General features: G+C 34.2%; 1 protein-coding gene across 9 annotated transcripts; it reads right to left on the bottom strand.

Annotated features, from left to right (window-relative positions):
* Nucleotides 1–1,269: 1,269 nt before the first annotated feature.
* On the bottom strand, nucleotides 1,270–16,695 carry LOC108622100 (glycerophosphocholine phosphodiesterase GPCPD1). Of its 9 annotated transcripts, XM_026811218.1 has the most exons (16): nucleotides 16,605–16,690; nucleotides 9,459–9,605; nucleotides 8,031–8,155; nucleotides 7,722–7,930; nucleotides 7,427–7,596; nucleotides 7,165–7,343; nucleotides 6,946–7,080; nucleotides 6,764–6,874; nucleotides 4,891–5,044; nucleotides 4,662–4,809; nucleotides 4,343–4,568; nucleotides 3,745–3,822; nucleotides 2,983–3,138; nucleotides 2,483–2,910; nucleotides 2,260–2,407; nucleotides 1,270–2,183 (listed from the first exon to the last, which is right to left on the bottom strand). In XM_026811218.1, exons 3-16 carry the CDS (start codon nucleotides 8,067–8,069, stop codon nucleotides 1,878–1,880), a joined length of 2,487 nt encoding a protein of 828 aa, XP_026667019.1. In that variant the 5' UTR covers nucleotides 8,070–8,155; nucleotides 9,459–9,605; nucleotides 16,605–16,690; the 3' UTR covers nucleotides 1,270–1,877. The 9 variants fall into 9 exon arrangements, with proteins under 9 accessions (XP_026667019.1, XP_026667015.1, XP_026667013.1 ...); XM_026811214.1 differs by lacking the exon at nucleotides 9,459–9,605 and having other exon boundaries at nucleotides 16,605–16,695; XM_026811212.1 differs by lacking the exons at nucleotides 9,459–9,605; nucleotides 16,605–16,690 and adding an exon at nucleotides 8,951–9,419 and having other exon boundaries at nucleotides 8,031–8,304.
* Nucleotides 16,696–16,908: the final 213 nt, after the last annotated feature.

Raw genomic sequence — 16,908 nt, 5'->3', positions numbered from 1 at the left:
TTTGGAATAAATGAAACGAATGTACGTAAATATGTATGTTCTTTTATTTATTTATTAAGATGCGGGTATTCGATTCCAGTTGGTCTTTTTTTGCCGAATACTTGCCGTGATAAAAAGACGATTTATAATACACGTTAAATATAGATTGTGTTTAACTGTTTTATTTCCGAGTCAGGTACTTTTAGTAGTAGAGTTAATAGATCTTCAAATGCAGATGCAAAAATATCCTATCTCATTAGTCTTTTTTATCTTTATGTATTTGCGTTAAAATTTCATTGAATTTTATAAAAAATCGATCACTTAAATTGTTGCAGGTGTTTCAATTATTACTTAATAGGGAGAGACAAAAACAGACACAGAAATCTGAAATATATGTGATGTTTATCATTATACACTTGAAGTCTGTAATGCGTTAAATCTACGGTGTGTTGTGTCAGATTAGCAAAATCCATCGAAGTATCAGTTTATTGTTAAATTACAAACATATCGAGCCGGTTAGCGTCTTCCGTTTCCAACTGGCTTATTGTAATGCATAGCCTCTATGACAGTACATAAGAGAGATCAGCAAACACACCCCGCCCTTACTTTTCTCAACGCACGATCTAGATACACTTCCATGTACTTAATATGATCCCATAATACATGTGGTATACTTTTCTAAACCATTAACAGACACTCTGTGTATTGCCAAAGTTTTAACGATTGATACAATCACTCTTTTTAATTGTATAGCATACTACCAATGCGGTATAGTGGTACAAATTTTCTTCTCTGTTCAAGAACGGTGAGAAGATATTTGCGTGCTACATATTTTATCACTGATGCAGTTATTACGATATTAATCCTCCTTAGGTTTTTACTTTTAAAATTGTCAATCGACTGCAAAGCGTATTGAACCGATAAACTAAATCAATTCAGATAATCATATAGTTAAGCATGAAATGCTATTATTTGATACGAAATAAAATGTGCTTTTTTTTTCGTTTTTTAATTATACGAAGTTCACATTCACAACTTTTGTTTTAAATAACAATTTGTAATAAAGGAATATCTTTTTTTATATTTTTAAAACTGCTATTATTGTATTAAAAAATATTTTAAAACATAAATAAATGAATATGAATTACACTAATTGTAAATTAAGAAGTACTCGCGAGTGGTTGTTAACACTTGAAATTGTCTCACACAGATGTGCGACATAATGCACATACATGGGTGAATTTGACTATGTTTCAAATTTTGTAGACAACACAATGAATAGACAGTTAATAAGAAAAGAACTATTCTCCTGACAATCTATTTATTAATATTTCTGTCAATTCGTATTTATTTAAATTAATGGTTAATTAACTGAAGGAATATGAGAGGAGTGACTTCTTTTTATGACCTAATGAAAATATTGAGGATATTTGTACTAAAAACGCGTGACTCCCGTAATTATCTGCCACAGGTAGAATATATGAGAGTCGAAATCTTTTTTCTTTACAGCTAACATCGGTTTTGATCAGCGTTAAAAAAAAAAGGCCATCATATAGAGTTAGAAGTAAGACACAATATATAAAATGAACAATTAAGCCGACTGAACGAAGGAATGATAAATGACATTGAAAAGACGATCGGTCGTCTTCCTTGTGTATCGATGTATGAGTACACTCTGTGTAATGGCCGTTAATGCGATTCTGCTTTTCTTGGATCCTAGGACTCTTAGGGGAAACTTGAATTGTTTAACTCCCTTATAGATGTCCATTATAGCAAATTATAGAATTACAAAAATTTTCCTGCGACTTTCTCTTGTCTCTCTGTCTGTGGTAGGTCCTTTTCTAAACAACGTCTTCTGGGTCAAAACACAGCATGAAAGGGTTTTTGAAGGAGAAACATCAGAGGCAGTCCTTCGTAGACTCGTCCTCTCCATAGATCTCCGTAGTCGTCTGCCCGCAAACGAAATCTGAGATACTTTTAGGTTTTACTGCGTGACCAAACGATTTCGCGCAAACACTAAAATCTTTTGTCATTTCACTAATGTCTTCACTTTCCTGATGTTCGCATCCAGTTTGTAATTTGACGGTCGACATGGAATAAATATTCTCGTTGCCGATATTGTTCTTATCAAAAGACGCAAGCGAGGATGTGGTTGATGATGCAGTAATCATGTTTCGCGAGTTGTCGATGTCCATATAGTAGTCCTAAAATAGATATCGAGTTTATTTTCGCTTACTCATGTCCAATAAGTATTTATGTTCACCTAATACCACTACTTACAGTTTCCTTATTTAACGTATTAGTAATTTGAGGCTGTGGTGTACAGCTCTGGTTACACTGAGCCAAAGCGATTAGTGCCTTTTGATTTTCTCTCGCGTCAACTAGGAATATGCTTTCCTTAACTTCTTTCGCATTGTACTCGTCAATTCTGTAGATATAGAACAATTTAGTCAATTTTACATGAAAATAACTTTTATTACGTATTTTGAACGCCGTAACTTACTTATCGTAAATAACTGCATGTAGACCAAGCTTCTTCAAATGTTGAATCGTATCTTTATCGTTATTGTCATCTCCCCAACAGAAGATAATTAATCCTGCGTCCTTAACGTATTTAACTTGCGACGGATCTCTGAGGATATCTTCGGTATGAACATTAATGCCTAAGATGTCAGCTGCCAACGCGTGTCTAACAGCCATCGGTACTGTTTGACACCTTGGGTCGTGGTAAGTCGGATACTTCGAGGTGACACCTTGTGTCAAAAATACTACCGGGTATTTGTTTTGCTTTAGACGTATCATGGCACAAATGTCTGGATTAAACGACGAGAAAACAATTTTTCTATCGCCTCCGTATTCCAAAACGACTTTCAATATCGTGTCTAAATACAAGTTGAGATCGAATGGATGGTTAAGCTCGAACGTGCCGTCCTATGTACACAATTAAATTACAAATTAAAATCAAATAATAATAAAATTATGAAAAAAGTGAACAAAAATTACCTTCAACTGCATAGTCCACTTAATTTCAATATTACATCCGACGTGTTGTTCCAATTCTTGAAGCACAGTTTGAAGTGTAGGGAAGGGCTGATGATCTTCCAGATCTTCATCAAAGAATCTTGGATTTTTCTCTCGACCTTCAGCCACGTGATAAACCTACGAACAAAATTACTTTAAGTTTCTTTTACAGAGCATTATTTCGTAACGTTTCGTCATATTATAAAATTGGTAAGAATTGCATGATCGTTCGACGTAAGAGAGTTTTCGAAGAAAAACAAAAACAAACACTCTGAAATAATATGAGTGAATTTGAAATATCATTTTGTTCGTCATGGTATTATTTACATGCTGTGATAGTTTTTCCTTCTTCCTTTAAAGTACTTTCTTTAATGAGGAAGTTCGCGTTACAGCAGATACGTGAATTTAAAGGGGGATGAAACTGGTGAACACTTATTACAGATGATCTTCGAGCTCTTCAAAGCATTTTCGCAAGTTCGTATGGTGATATATTACATTGATAAAAAGATGTCTATAGACTTACTCTGACACCAAGACTGAGTACCGAGATCAAGCTTTTAGCTTTTAATCGAACCATATAATATACACTACTCACGACGCTATAATGTGCTTGAAAAAAATCGATTTTAGTTCGTTTTAGACAACCTTAAACTAGCATGCATCGAATTCTTCTCTTTCTTAATGATTAAACTGGTTATACATTTTGGCGACAAATTAGGCGGCGCAAGCGATATGAAAGCTCACCAGTGGGTCAACCCCTTGTTCAGTTTTATCAACAAAATACAGCACCTTACTCAACGAGTCTTCCGGGTAATAAAAATCCTGTTGAATATTAAAGAAAGACAAAGACGAATTGGTATATTATACTTATGAATTCATGATAACATGTCTGTATATCCATGTACGATACCATCTGATTGATTTCTGTTCCAATACAAAAAAGAACATAAAAAGCGATCGTGTTAATACGCGTAGCGTTAAGAAGCCGCATTCTATTGATTAATGGTAAAGGAATTATGCTATAGATGCACCTTATTAATTCCCCTAATAGAAAATTATGCAGTTTGAAGTACATGATATTTTTTCATTAATAGTTTTTTATGATTAATAAGATTAATATACAGTTATACTTTTTAACTTTGAGAAGAATATTGTTGTTTCCTTGTCATTACGAATTGTGAATACTGTACAATAAAATACAAAGACAATATCTTCAAATATATGTTGAAATTTACAAATACGAATATGAAGCTGTGAATATAATATCAGTGAAAATGATGTACATCATTTAACACTTCCAGCTTATGCTTCAAAGTACGCAATGTATGTTTATAGAAATTACCTTTAACAGATGTAACTGTTCTAATGTAAGATCCTTAACAGGAATTTCCAGCATGTCCATAGCTTCGATTTGTTTCTTTCGTTTCAACGAAATAGATACAAAAAAATCGTGATAAATGACGGGTATAAGATCCTTAGATAGCTGAACATCAAACTCGACCATATCAGCGCCATGATACGATGCAGTCTTTAAAGAAGCTATTGTATTTTCACGTACGTTAGCACAGCTGTGAAGAACAAATTCAGAAATATGTATTATTTTTTAAGGTTCGAATAAATGTTTAAAAACAGCTAAATTTCTACTTTGTTTTAAAACATACTTTTTCGTTTGGAAAGATGTGCCCAATCCTCTGTGTCCTACGTCCAGGCCAGACCACCGTTGTTCCCAATGTTTCGTGTATGAAATACTCATGTTCCATGGATAATCCGGAATTGGTTTTATTACAACATATTCCACTGTAAGTTGCCCTGGTGAAGACAAGAAAATTATAATGGACGATCGACAATCTCGCACCGATGAGTACTGAACTACCAGACGTAAAATCCTACCAATTGGTCTATGTTTGGTGCTTGTAATTGGCACTGTTAAAAGTCCGACACTAGATTGTAATGTGCTAGGCAAGATGTAGCTGAAACCGATATGACTAGGTGGTTCTCCTGGAAAACACCTTGAGCTGTACACGTAGTAGTCCACTAAGTATGCCTGGAAAAACAGTCTACTTAATATACTTGGAAAAAATATTACTATCTCTAACAACACCAATGTGCTTGCATCATGTATCTTTTGCTCATCCATTATAGAGCTTGCTTCAACATTAATTAAATCCAATGATCAAGGACATTTAGTTCAAAAAAACTTTATTTTCGAATTTCTATTTTAGTCTGAGAAATAAGAAAATCATAGATTCTAATAATTTATAGCACATTATTCACGGGTCCTTGATCACTAAGAGTGGTAGGAATTAAACTATATCATTTGAAACACTTGTGAGTACATCATTTGCTGTAAACTTTTTTCATTTTCTTTTTCGACCATTTTTGGCAGTTTGAAATAATTTGTAGGCAAGAGAAAGAGCAACAAATTAGTGAACTAAGTGAATGGCAAAACAAAGGTCGATAATTTATTTCCTACATAATCTAGCAATGAACCAGACCAATAATTGCGAAATGCTGTACTCTGCCTGGTGACGCGTATCCCGCAACACCTGCTGATCATTCATTATTAAATTTCGATATCAAGTCTGCAAGGTTTGTAATTCAGATTCAGAAGATTCTGACAGCTTAGTCTGGCATTGGCTGCGCAGCGGTGTCACGTACGGTACAGTAGAGTTGGTCAGAGCTAGAAAATATTAGTACACTAAAAGGATATAGGAGTGATGGGAGCCTCACCATTTTCGACGCACACAGATGGATATGAGGTGTGACAGCGTTGATATTCTCTAATTTCTTAGGGTTGCTCAGGACGGCTGCGATTCACGTAAACCGAACTCACATCATTAATACAAATAGGTCGCATAATTTTACTTTTCATTGAGCATTAACGAACAAGTATTTATAATAATTTCGATAGCAATGACACGACGCTTAGTTTTCAGAAAGGATGCACGGATTTACGAGAGACCATAGCCAAAGGATAGGTGCGGTAGGGCGAACGACAATATCAAAACCATCATATCTCTGTGTGATGTCATGTGACACAGATGTAAAGTGGTAGACGATGCTTAGCATCGACACATCAGATTGCATGTTAGCATCATCATTTGCACCGGAGATCTTGCTTTGTACAAAGCTGACGGTTGTCTTCGAGTTCCAGGCCAGTGCGCGTGACTTCGCTTCTGGTTTCCAAGGAGGGCAATAGCTGCTGAACAAGTTTAATTATCTTTTACCAAGTAATTTGAACAAGTCGCGAGAGAAGACGTGGCCAGCCTACTCGTGGTCTACTGAAAACTCACATGGTATGGTCAATGCGTATCTTTAGTGTCAATGCATATCTAATTTTTTTCATGAATTACCACTAGGTCGTAATTTATTGCTCTGCCATGCCTACACTTATTACTAATTTTATTTTTTTTATCTGTTATTTTGCGCCATTCACGATTAAACAAAGATGTACTTTTATCATCAGTGCCAGGGTAATAAATCAAAATACACGGCATGTTTTGCCTTTTTGTATTTCTTTTTTGTGCAGCTAGCTGACAATATTCTTGTAGATAATGCCTTTGATGTTTCCATTTGCTGAACTGTCCATATACTAAAGACGGAAAGGTTGATTTGGAACAAAATCGGAGATCTATCCTACATACATAATGCAATGTTATGAGAGTCACAAGCAATGCAAGCAATAAATACCAACCAATGGTTGTTCATCGAGTTGTGTATTTACTATGATTCCCTGATGAAGCATTTCAATATGATTACTTACGATAGTTTCCGGATATCGCACCGCAACATTGAAGATAACAAATTCGTCTTCATTGTAAGCTCGGCCAAATTGTTCTTGTATCTTGAAACGAGCTTCTTCATCATTCATTGCCTAAAATTACAATAAAAATATTACTATTATAAGATAAGGAGACTACGATAGAAGAAAGTAGTTTCACATACCGCAACTTCTGTAATACTGAAAGCTGCCTGATCAATAATATCTTGGGTATCCATAGAAAGACTATCATCTACGCAATCACCTCCAAATTGTTGCAATTCTAAGGAATTGTGCCTAACTAGATTTACAGGTGTCATCTAAATTAAAAAAAAAGAATCCTTTAATTTCCAACTTGTTAAACATTTTGATGTTATACAAATAATTATTATACGATAACGCACTTTAATATGAACTTTTTTATTCTGTAGTCGATTTTTCCACAGCTTGATCGGATTATTAAAAAGCTTAAATTGTATCACAGTTTCATCGGTCAACCAGCCGCGTTCGATCTTGCAATAGCGATTATAATATCCGAATCTGTCAGGATCTGGCAATGTATCACCAGCAAAATTACTAGGTGCTGGAACAAATTTTTAGTTACTTAGTCGTGAGATCTGCACATTGTACTATATTTAAACAAGCAATTAATGCTTGACTACATACTGTTCTTCTTGATAAGGCGCGGTGCCATATGAGTCTCCCATCTGCGAACGATGAGAGTCTTGGCCGAGTTTTTAGTACCATTCAATTGACAGATGACAGCAACAAAGTACCGGAATTCTATGTCAACGTCAATGGGAAGTTGAACTTTTTGCGAAAATATTTGTCCACCTCTAAAATTGATAAATATCTGTATAATTACATGTACAATGATATACTTTAGTTTTTATAAGTCAAATTTTACGTATTATGCACTATTGCAATACAAAAATACACACATATATATATGTTCACTTACTCGTCATCGTCTTCACCAAAAAAATTCCCAGCATTGTCATGTACATCGTCATTATAAAATTCGCCACTACTATTGCTATCAATAAGTACAGGAGAATCCCGGCTGTCGTGTTCTTGCGTTAATTGAAATGCTTGGTTGTGATTCCAAGAACCCAGTTCAGGCAAATTACCCACAACGTACAAAACTTCGTTTTTTTCTAACTTATGTACCTAACATACAAAAGGATTTAAAAATTATTCAGAATCCATGAATGCAAAACAATTGAGAATAACTCAGAAATGTGAATTATTCTACTGAAAACCTAATTACCTGGACTCTAAAAATCCAGTCTCTTTTAGAACCCCTCATGTCTGATGTTTGTTCTGCTTCCACCTCGATGGAGCAAGTCTCACGTGGCACCTCTAGTTGTTTGGATTCCTTCTCCTCTTTGTTCTCTATAAACCATATCCGCTGCATATTACTATATGTTTTTTTTTCTCACTGTTCTTTCTCTTTCAATTTTCTGTATTTAAAGATGTGTTCAATGCACTCAGCTAATAATCTCTCTGTAATAAGGGACTCGTTGTTGGATTTGCTAGGACACCTTCACATAAGCAATTAAAGGGATAATTATTAAGTAGAGGAAATTCTCATGAGAATCAGTTTGAGGAAAATTTATTTTTGGAATCCTCTATTATCAGAAGCTGTGCATTCCGAATTCTATCAATAGTATTGCATATTGCAAAAATTGATTACTGTACATTGGGCTGATAAAATATAGCAGAGGATAAAGTAACATTACAAAATACAGCACAAAAATTACATCGATGATGAAACATCATTTTATATACATAAAACGCTTAACCACCTTTTTTTCAACAAGTTATAAGTACGCTAAGCATAAAATTAAATCTATTAAATTCAAACACTGGTTCAAAAAGCCACTGCAATTTTTATTCCGCAGTGCAGATGTATTAACAGATACATCTCGTACAGAAACAAGAGGCAAAGGTGACTGTAATATCTTTTTTTGTTGCTATGTATACATATAAATATAAGTTGTGTATATATACATAGGAAATTGCTGTATGCAATGATAGTTCGAAAACAGCTTCCAAAGCAATTATGTCGGAAACGGGAAACAAATGGACGACAAAAAAAAATCGTGAATTTCTTCGATCGTGGAACTTGGGAATCAGCTTTACACAAAGTGTAGCAGATTTACTTTTGAAACTGTTTCTAATACCTACTATGTCGAGAAAACTCTATGAGATTTACTTGGGAATGTTGACTGGCCGCCTGGTATCCATACGATACTCCGTGCTATTTAACGAATGCCCAAGGCAATCGCTCCATACTTTTTACCGACTTTGTCATAATTCGTCTCTTTGCAATACACTACAGCTAACTTTCAACAAATTCGGACGAATCACGAGTACAAGTACGAGCACGAGTATAAGCACGACGGGCACGACACACTCCGCCAGCAGTTTTTGCTTTCGCGAACGAAACAATGGTCGATCTGGCAACGTCGTGAACGCGGAAGTGACGTCATAGCTCAGTATAATCACTAATTCAAAACTGTGAGAGAATCTGCCGCTATCTAAAAACTACCGCTTTTATTCTATTAAAACTCTTGCTGGTACACCGCAAATTATTGTTCTTTAAAATCATGTTCAATATTTGATAGAAGCTTTAGATACTATGTATGCATTTACATATTTCATTACACGAACTACGAATTATATAGCGACTTACCACTGTTTGTGCTAATCGATGTCTACGTCTAGAAGAAATTATAATACTGCACTTTCAATACTTATTTATGTTGTCCTTTTTAGGAACCCTCCAAGTACGGACCGGATACGTAAGTGATGATTTTTAAATGGCTATGAAGAAGCACGCCTAAACCGGAAATAAAGATAAAACGAAAGTTTAAATATACTGTTATTTTACGTCAGGGTTCGAACATTATACAAAACTCGTGGAATAAATATTTATAAAAAATAATGTAGCATTATTATATTATTATTGACATTTTTATTTTTTATTATTGTTAATTTTTATTTCACTGACATATTGACAGTGAATATCACTCATATTCAACTATTAATTTTGACATTACGTGTTTTGACTATGTAACTTCCGGTTTAGGCGCATTTTAAAGTAGATGTCCTAGTCATTTCTAGATAGGTTCAAATCATTAATATGGTTGACTTTGCACGTGCCCAACTCTATCAGTCGTGATATCAAGATGCATCTTTTACGATCATTAAAAACCTTTTATTATTGCTAAGTACCTACAGCGTCCAATAAGTAGACTTTTTGCCAGTTTCCTTATATTGCTACACGTTGACTACGGCACACCATCTTATGCTTGAATTAACATACTTTGTATAATGACTACCTATTGTGATACATAAAGTTTTATTACGCTCACAAATCAATACGTAATAAGAGTAGATGATGTACTTCACGGATAGGACTTGAAAAGTACAACCTAGTAATTTAAGGTTATAATGGATAAGGGAATTAAAAGCAATTTTATAGATATACATATGTCCAATATATAGTTTATACTATTATTGTACTCAATAGACAGATATGGATATAAAAGAATGTTAACACAATCAGTTGGAAGGAGGGTAATATGTAGTAGGCAGCAGGAAAGTACTTGTTAAAAAAATATTCGCATCGATCACAGGGGGGTCGCGATAAAAGTTGTGACGCATTAAAAGAGGGAACTACTTACTCGTCCTATTCAATGTAGAATAATGTGTCGACGTTACGATCGTATCTCTCGTAACAATACGCAAAAATAATAGACATCTCGCTAAGTAAAATTGGAGAAATAAAACGCGTAAATACTGTTCAGTAGTTTTTTCAAGTTTACGTAAACATAGCGTGTTTCTGCCGAATCATGCACTTCTTGGATTACGTTTTAAATTACATGTAAAGTTGCACCACATTAAAGTGGATACGTACAGGATTCATGCAATGGCAGACCTGATCCGATTTTATTGAAACGTGAAAGATAAACAATCAAGTCATTTCGAAAATAGAGTCAACTATTATCCAAGTTCTACGAATCGCAATTCGTCGGTTTTAAATAATTTAAAATGTACTTTTAAAGACCATGAGAAGTAATCGTTGACCTGATCCGATTTTATTGAAACGTGAAAGATAAACAATCAAGTCATTTCGAAAATAGAGTCAACTATTATCCAAGTTCTACGAATCGCAATTCGTCGGTTTTAAATAATTTAAAATGTACTTTTAAAGACCATGAGAAGTAATCGTCTTAGACATATTTAACATACTTTTTTTTTAATTATTAGAGGTTTTTAAATTTCACTCTATTAAGAGAAATCCGATATAATATTTAGAACGTTGCAACTTGTCTTACATCAGATATAAATATTTTAATTCAATTAACAGAAGCGCAGTAGATAATTCGATTGCACTCTCTATCTAGGGTTTCGATTTTACGGAACCGAGGAAATCGGGCTTACGAATTATTTTTAAAACGACTCCCACGTGCGATTATTTATATACTTGTTATTCTACTTGCCACTCGTAACGACACGTGCGACGTTCTTTTTATCGCGAGCTACATAATTTAATGAACACAGGATTCGCGGGTAGCATGTTCTTATACATAACTAATTTTTTAATAACTCTGCAATTAGAACTAAATACGTAACACTATTCGAGACAGTATTGTACCGGTATAAATGAAGAAATCAATATCGTTCCTTTGTCAGAGGTATTTGCATTAAGCCAGTTAAAGATTCAATAAATACTTCATCAATCCTTCCTCAAACTAATAATAAAATTAGGGATAAAAGCCAAAAGGCAATATTAATTTCTTTATATTCCCAATATTTTCTACATTTTGATTAGCAAACAAGTTAATAATATATTTAAATAATTAGATAATATTTTGTTCCTCGCGATTTGTTTTATACTTTGAACCACTTTTTATAATTAGAGCTTCTCTTTAACACCAGAATTTATTCTATTCTTGCGGTATGTAAAATATGCCCTTAGCAAAGTTATGTTTTTACGTTGCTTTCTTTTGTAGTGCAAGTACAATTTATCATGGTCAATATGTGTTTGTTACGTTGATAAATCGTGTGCGAACTCCGTTCCCCGTATATACACATACGTAAGCCGCGTTTAAGCTCTTCCGAGAAGTAAAGAGTGTTCATCGAACATAAATCTACTTAGAAATACTGTGTGCATTCCGGAAGAGAAACTGAATATGTATGTATGATGAACTACAATAGCATTATACAATGAAGTTAGTTTTACCTTTACCTTCATCGAAATGGGAATTTATCATTTAACTTGTACTTGATAATGTACATTTTATATTGATACAAAAGATTTTGCAATGCAAGTTCAATGACGTAGAAAGGTAATAAATATGCAAGGTTGTGTAATGTTATAACTAACAAAAACAACCTAGGGTAAGTTAGTAATAACGTTACACTGACTAAAATAAATATGTAATGTCTTTAAAATTATATTCATGAAAATAGTTTTCATAGATCATTCATATTACAAACTTCTGCATCTTTTACGACTTCGTACAGTACTGCATATTAGATATTCTATGTCATTGAACTTGTTTCCATGTTACCTTCATATAACATAAAGAATGATAAAGCGAAAATATAATTTAAGTATCGCAATTAATTGATGTGTATTTCTGTTCGTTTATTTTCTGTACACATTACGGAATATAATATCGGATATTAATAATACGAGCTATTCATATATAAAGCTGCGTATTTGGCTGTAAAGATGCCATTTTTCAAAAATAAGCACTCTAAAATAGAATTGCAGTTATTTGACTATATATGTATAACACGTGTAACTTGGACACCGCTCAATGCCTTGTTCAGTGCTCCTCAACTGCAGTTGAAAGTATGAGTACTGAGATTGTTCAAAATGTTACTTGGATAGACAATCTCTGTCTGTCTGCAAACACTCTTGCGTATCGCACTTGTAAGTGCACCGAGATATTTACCGATCTCTATTTCCTCGATGGGCCACCCAAGGAGAAATACGGCCTTGGGTCTGTGAAAATCCTAAGTCCCAACAAACTTGAAAGATTTTCGTCAATAACTCGTTAAATATTAATGCTAGAGAAAAAATTTTGTACAGAAATTGTAGATCTCATTGTTCTCTACAAGAAAGGTCTTTTACAATTTTCCCGTAGATTCAACGGTTTAGGAGTAATTAAGGAAAAATGAAATTTTTTGCCAAAAGTTCGCCGTTTCGACGCTGGGATGGCCGGATTTTGTCAACATCAATAAAATGCCATATAATCATACGTAACTCGTTAAATATCGAAGTTAGAAGTTTTTCGTCAGCGTCAATACTTAATTGGATATTTCCTTCTATACTTTTTAGCACGTAACTATTTATTATTAGCATTATTCTTCCGACGTCTGATTTCTTTTTAATTATAGGAAATGCGTTTTTCTAAGGTACATAAACTTTTGGGATTGACTGTATAGCCAATACATCCTTAAAACAACTGGCTGGATGTTACCGTTTTATGAGTTTAAAGAAAATTATAATTAAGAGCTAACACCGATTTAGTGTGATCTTAAAAGCAACCAAAGTACGCGGACACGATATTCCTTCTTCTCATATTTATATTATGTAGCATCTGATGTAGCATCTCCATTCACCCAAAGGTTTATTCTGTTTAATTGATAGACATACACGAAGATTATTAATTTTTTAAAACATCGATGTTAGTAATACACTTGGTATCTTTACTTTCGTAATGGACTTTAAGCACTGACACATCGGAGAGTATATCATATTGTAAACTTTGCGAAATTGTTGCGAAGGATCCTACAAGAGTAATGATAATACTAACAATAAGTAAGGAATGTTTTAAAGAGTTATAAAGCATGTTTGAAAGGAAAATGTACTAGAGAAATACAATTTTACAACACTTTGATCTGATATTCATATACATTGATATCTGATATACATTGAGCTGATACCACTATGTAAATTTATGCGAAATTTAAGCAACCAACAATTTTGTACTTGAAGATAACCAATTTATAGCACGTTGAACATAAATGAAAACAAGGAGTGTTGTTTTAGAGTTGAATGCATAATGACACATAATGATCAACCTCCATGGAAGTTACGCTAGACTGTTTATCGATCTGCTCAGATCGTGCATTCTTAACAAAGGTGTAAAAACAGAGGAAACGAAACTATGACACGCGTCCATTGTAGTGCCATTGTTCTATTAATATTGTATTACGTATTGTACTGGGAACCGTATGTGCATCCTTATTTTCATTGCATTCTATTGTTACATACAATTACGATTAAAATTTTGTCAGAAACAACGACTGTCTTCACGTTACAAAATGCAAAACACTCGTTTCATCCGCGTGCCCGTTCGATTGTATGATTTATGATCACAGCGATAGCACTTCAACACCAACACTTGATATCAATTATTTAGCGGTGGCTTGAAATTGCGTGCGATCATTATTACATTTAACGGAATGGAATAATACATAAATTAATAGATTGCAGCTTTGATCGTAAAATTTCACTTATAGCTTCGATTATTCAATATTGTATTTCTTTTTATCTTAACTAATTAAAATCCATCTGTTGTTACTAATAATATAAAAGTAAATCCTTCCCCGCACATTTATTATTCAATGTCCAATTCGCAACCACAAATTGACTTGGAATTATTTATAATAAAATTGTATTATATATTTACATAAAAGGAATAATATATATATTTGCATTAGTTGTCTGTAAAATCTCAATGTAAAAAAGCACTACGTGCTTCGTAGTTTCTCCTTAGAACGTCCGCTATGTTTTAATGCTAGAGATATCTAGAGTTAGAATATGTAAAGTGTGCGTGACGTGCTATATTCGATTTAAAACTCTTTTTCACGACATATTTAATGTCGTAGCCGTCTTTGCACAATATCTATTATTACGTATCACGTAATGAAATTTCATGCCCTTTTCGCGTGACGGACATCATTTCTCTGTAAGCTACGAAATGACTGAAAATTGCAAAGGATTAATTCGGTCCAAGAAGCACGCGCTGGTATAAGGGAATTTTTATTTTTATCCGCGTGATTCATTTAAAATGATTTAAAAGCTGCCTGTAACAGGCAAGTAAAGTAACCCAATATCGCTTTGTAGTTGGATCCCCCTTGATATTCTTTATAGTCTATTGCTTATACTTTGCGGCTAATACCGTTCATCAACCTTGAGACAATAAGTTGCCAAATCAATTTCCATAGTCTTTTCAACGGAATGATACGAAAGACGTTTTACAATTCAATTTGACGTATATCAGATTGCTTGTCGACAAAGATAAAGCAAACAGTTATATAACAATTAAAAATTGCGTAACAGAGAAGACACGTGTAGGCGACAATTATCTATTTATGGAATACAGTTGTTAGGTACTTAACTGTAGGTACTTAACTGACTTAAATTCATTAGGGTCCAATATTACTTTCTACATTAAATCTAATTTAATAGCCAACAAAATGTATTTATGTACTATCTAATAAAAACATTTTATTCTATTTTACACTTCAAGTATCGGAATAATCATTGACTGTGTATGTATGTATACGTATCGCGGAATAGTTTGTCGCGATAGCGAGAGGACTGACGTAAAAGCCAGGAAAAGTTGTCTTATGACAATCAGCTGCTGTCTGTTTATTGAGTCCCGACGTGAGGAGTTCTCGATTCGTTCCGTACAACCATGAAAAATACGTACTGTTCAAAGTCCGTAAAAAAAATTGGTTCGCTCACTTTGTCGTTACGAAATCCGTCTAGTTACATCATGCATGTACCAACGAAACGTTTAGTTAATTAAATTAACTGGTCACGTGTTGTTCTAGATTTGTTAAACGCCGACAAGAAACTGCTGACGAGATTATTATATTGTTACTCGCTCAAGCATGATCTATTCTCGTTCGTAGAATCTTCGTACGCGATTCTATAGAATATTCTTGCCTTGTTGGATCTGGATTCCTCAAATCGTTTATCCTTCACTAAGGAACGTAAAGCGTGTTACGTATTTCTTTGAATAAATATATTTCTTGAATCCCATTGTGATTCTATTTTGACGTAGCCTCAAGGAAAATGTGCCAAAAAAAAAACGAAAAAAGGACAGCGCAAGCGACGAACAAACAGGTAGATAAATGCTTCAGCATCAAAAGAAGTTTTGTAAGTAAGAATACGCAGATTGTTTGTCTCTATTTGAGTTCTGTGGTATCATAAATACGTTTCAACGGTTTACAGCAATATATGGTAAGTCGATGATCGTGAGCCACGTCGACCATCGACCGTGGACTTTCGATTTAGTCCAAATGGATTCACGTGACTCTGTCGTATGGTTTCCGAATAACGAACGGAGACAATCTAATAAAAAGTCAAAAGTATGGGCGAGAAAATCGCTGTACTAGCAGGAAACATGTCATCCAGTGCGATCAATTTGAGAATTTATCGCCAATGCTTGATATAGCATGAACACGGTCACGTTTTCCAGATCGGTTTTCATTTTACGACCAGATAGGTATATACTTTAAATATGGTGGTTCAATAATTCTATAAAAAATTACGATGCACCATAATATAAATACGATTTGACGTTTTATGCCCGATACGGACGGTATAAATCGTTTTATCAACTCTTAACTTTTGGCGCGTAAAAGTGGACAAATGGATTTCTTTTGAACACACCTTGAAACAAGTTGACGTAATAGCGCGCGTGTTTTATCATATATCACAAGACAAACAATATCGGCTAAATATACATTAACCGCGGCAGTAAATAGCAGAGTAATAATTAATAATGCATTGAGTTTTACTTACTGTTAAAGATCCTATCACGTATACCGTATCAGGCTCTTCTTCTGGTGGGTATCATAGCAGATGAATCAGGTACAAAAAGTGGACACACCAGGTTTCACGGCTGAATATGCAACGCGTGGACGCATCGCGAAAGAGAAACTTCACGAGCACGATTATTAAAAAAAAATGCAAATTAAAACGGATACCAGCAACGAAGATGACGCGAAAAGAAATGGAGAGAAAGATAAGGTCGCAGAAACGTAGCGCAACCTTTACCACCGTCGAAATACTACTGACTGGCTGTTGGCGTCGAGTTTCAATCGGG

This window comes from Ceratina calcarata, unplaced genomic scaffold, assembly GCF_001652005.2.
Source record: "Ceratina calcarata isolate Rehan_Ccalc_2016 unplaced genomic scaffold, ASM165200v1 scaffold205, whole genome shotgun sequence".
Lineage (NCBI taxonomy): Eukaryota > Metazoa > Arthropoda > Insecta > Hymenoptera > Apidae > Ceratina > Ceratina calcarata.
Note: the sequence above shows the minus strand (reverse complement) of the source record. Positions and strands in the feature narration are given on the sequence as shown.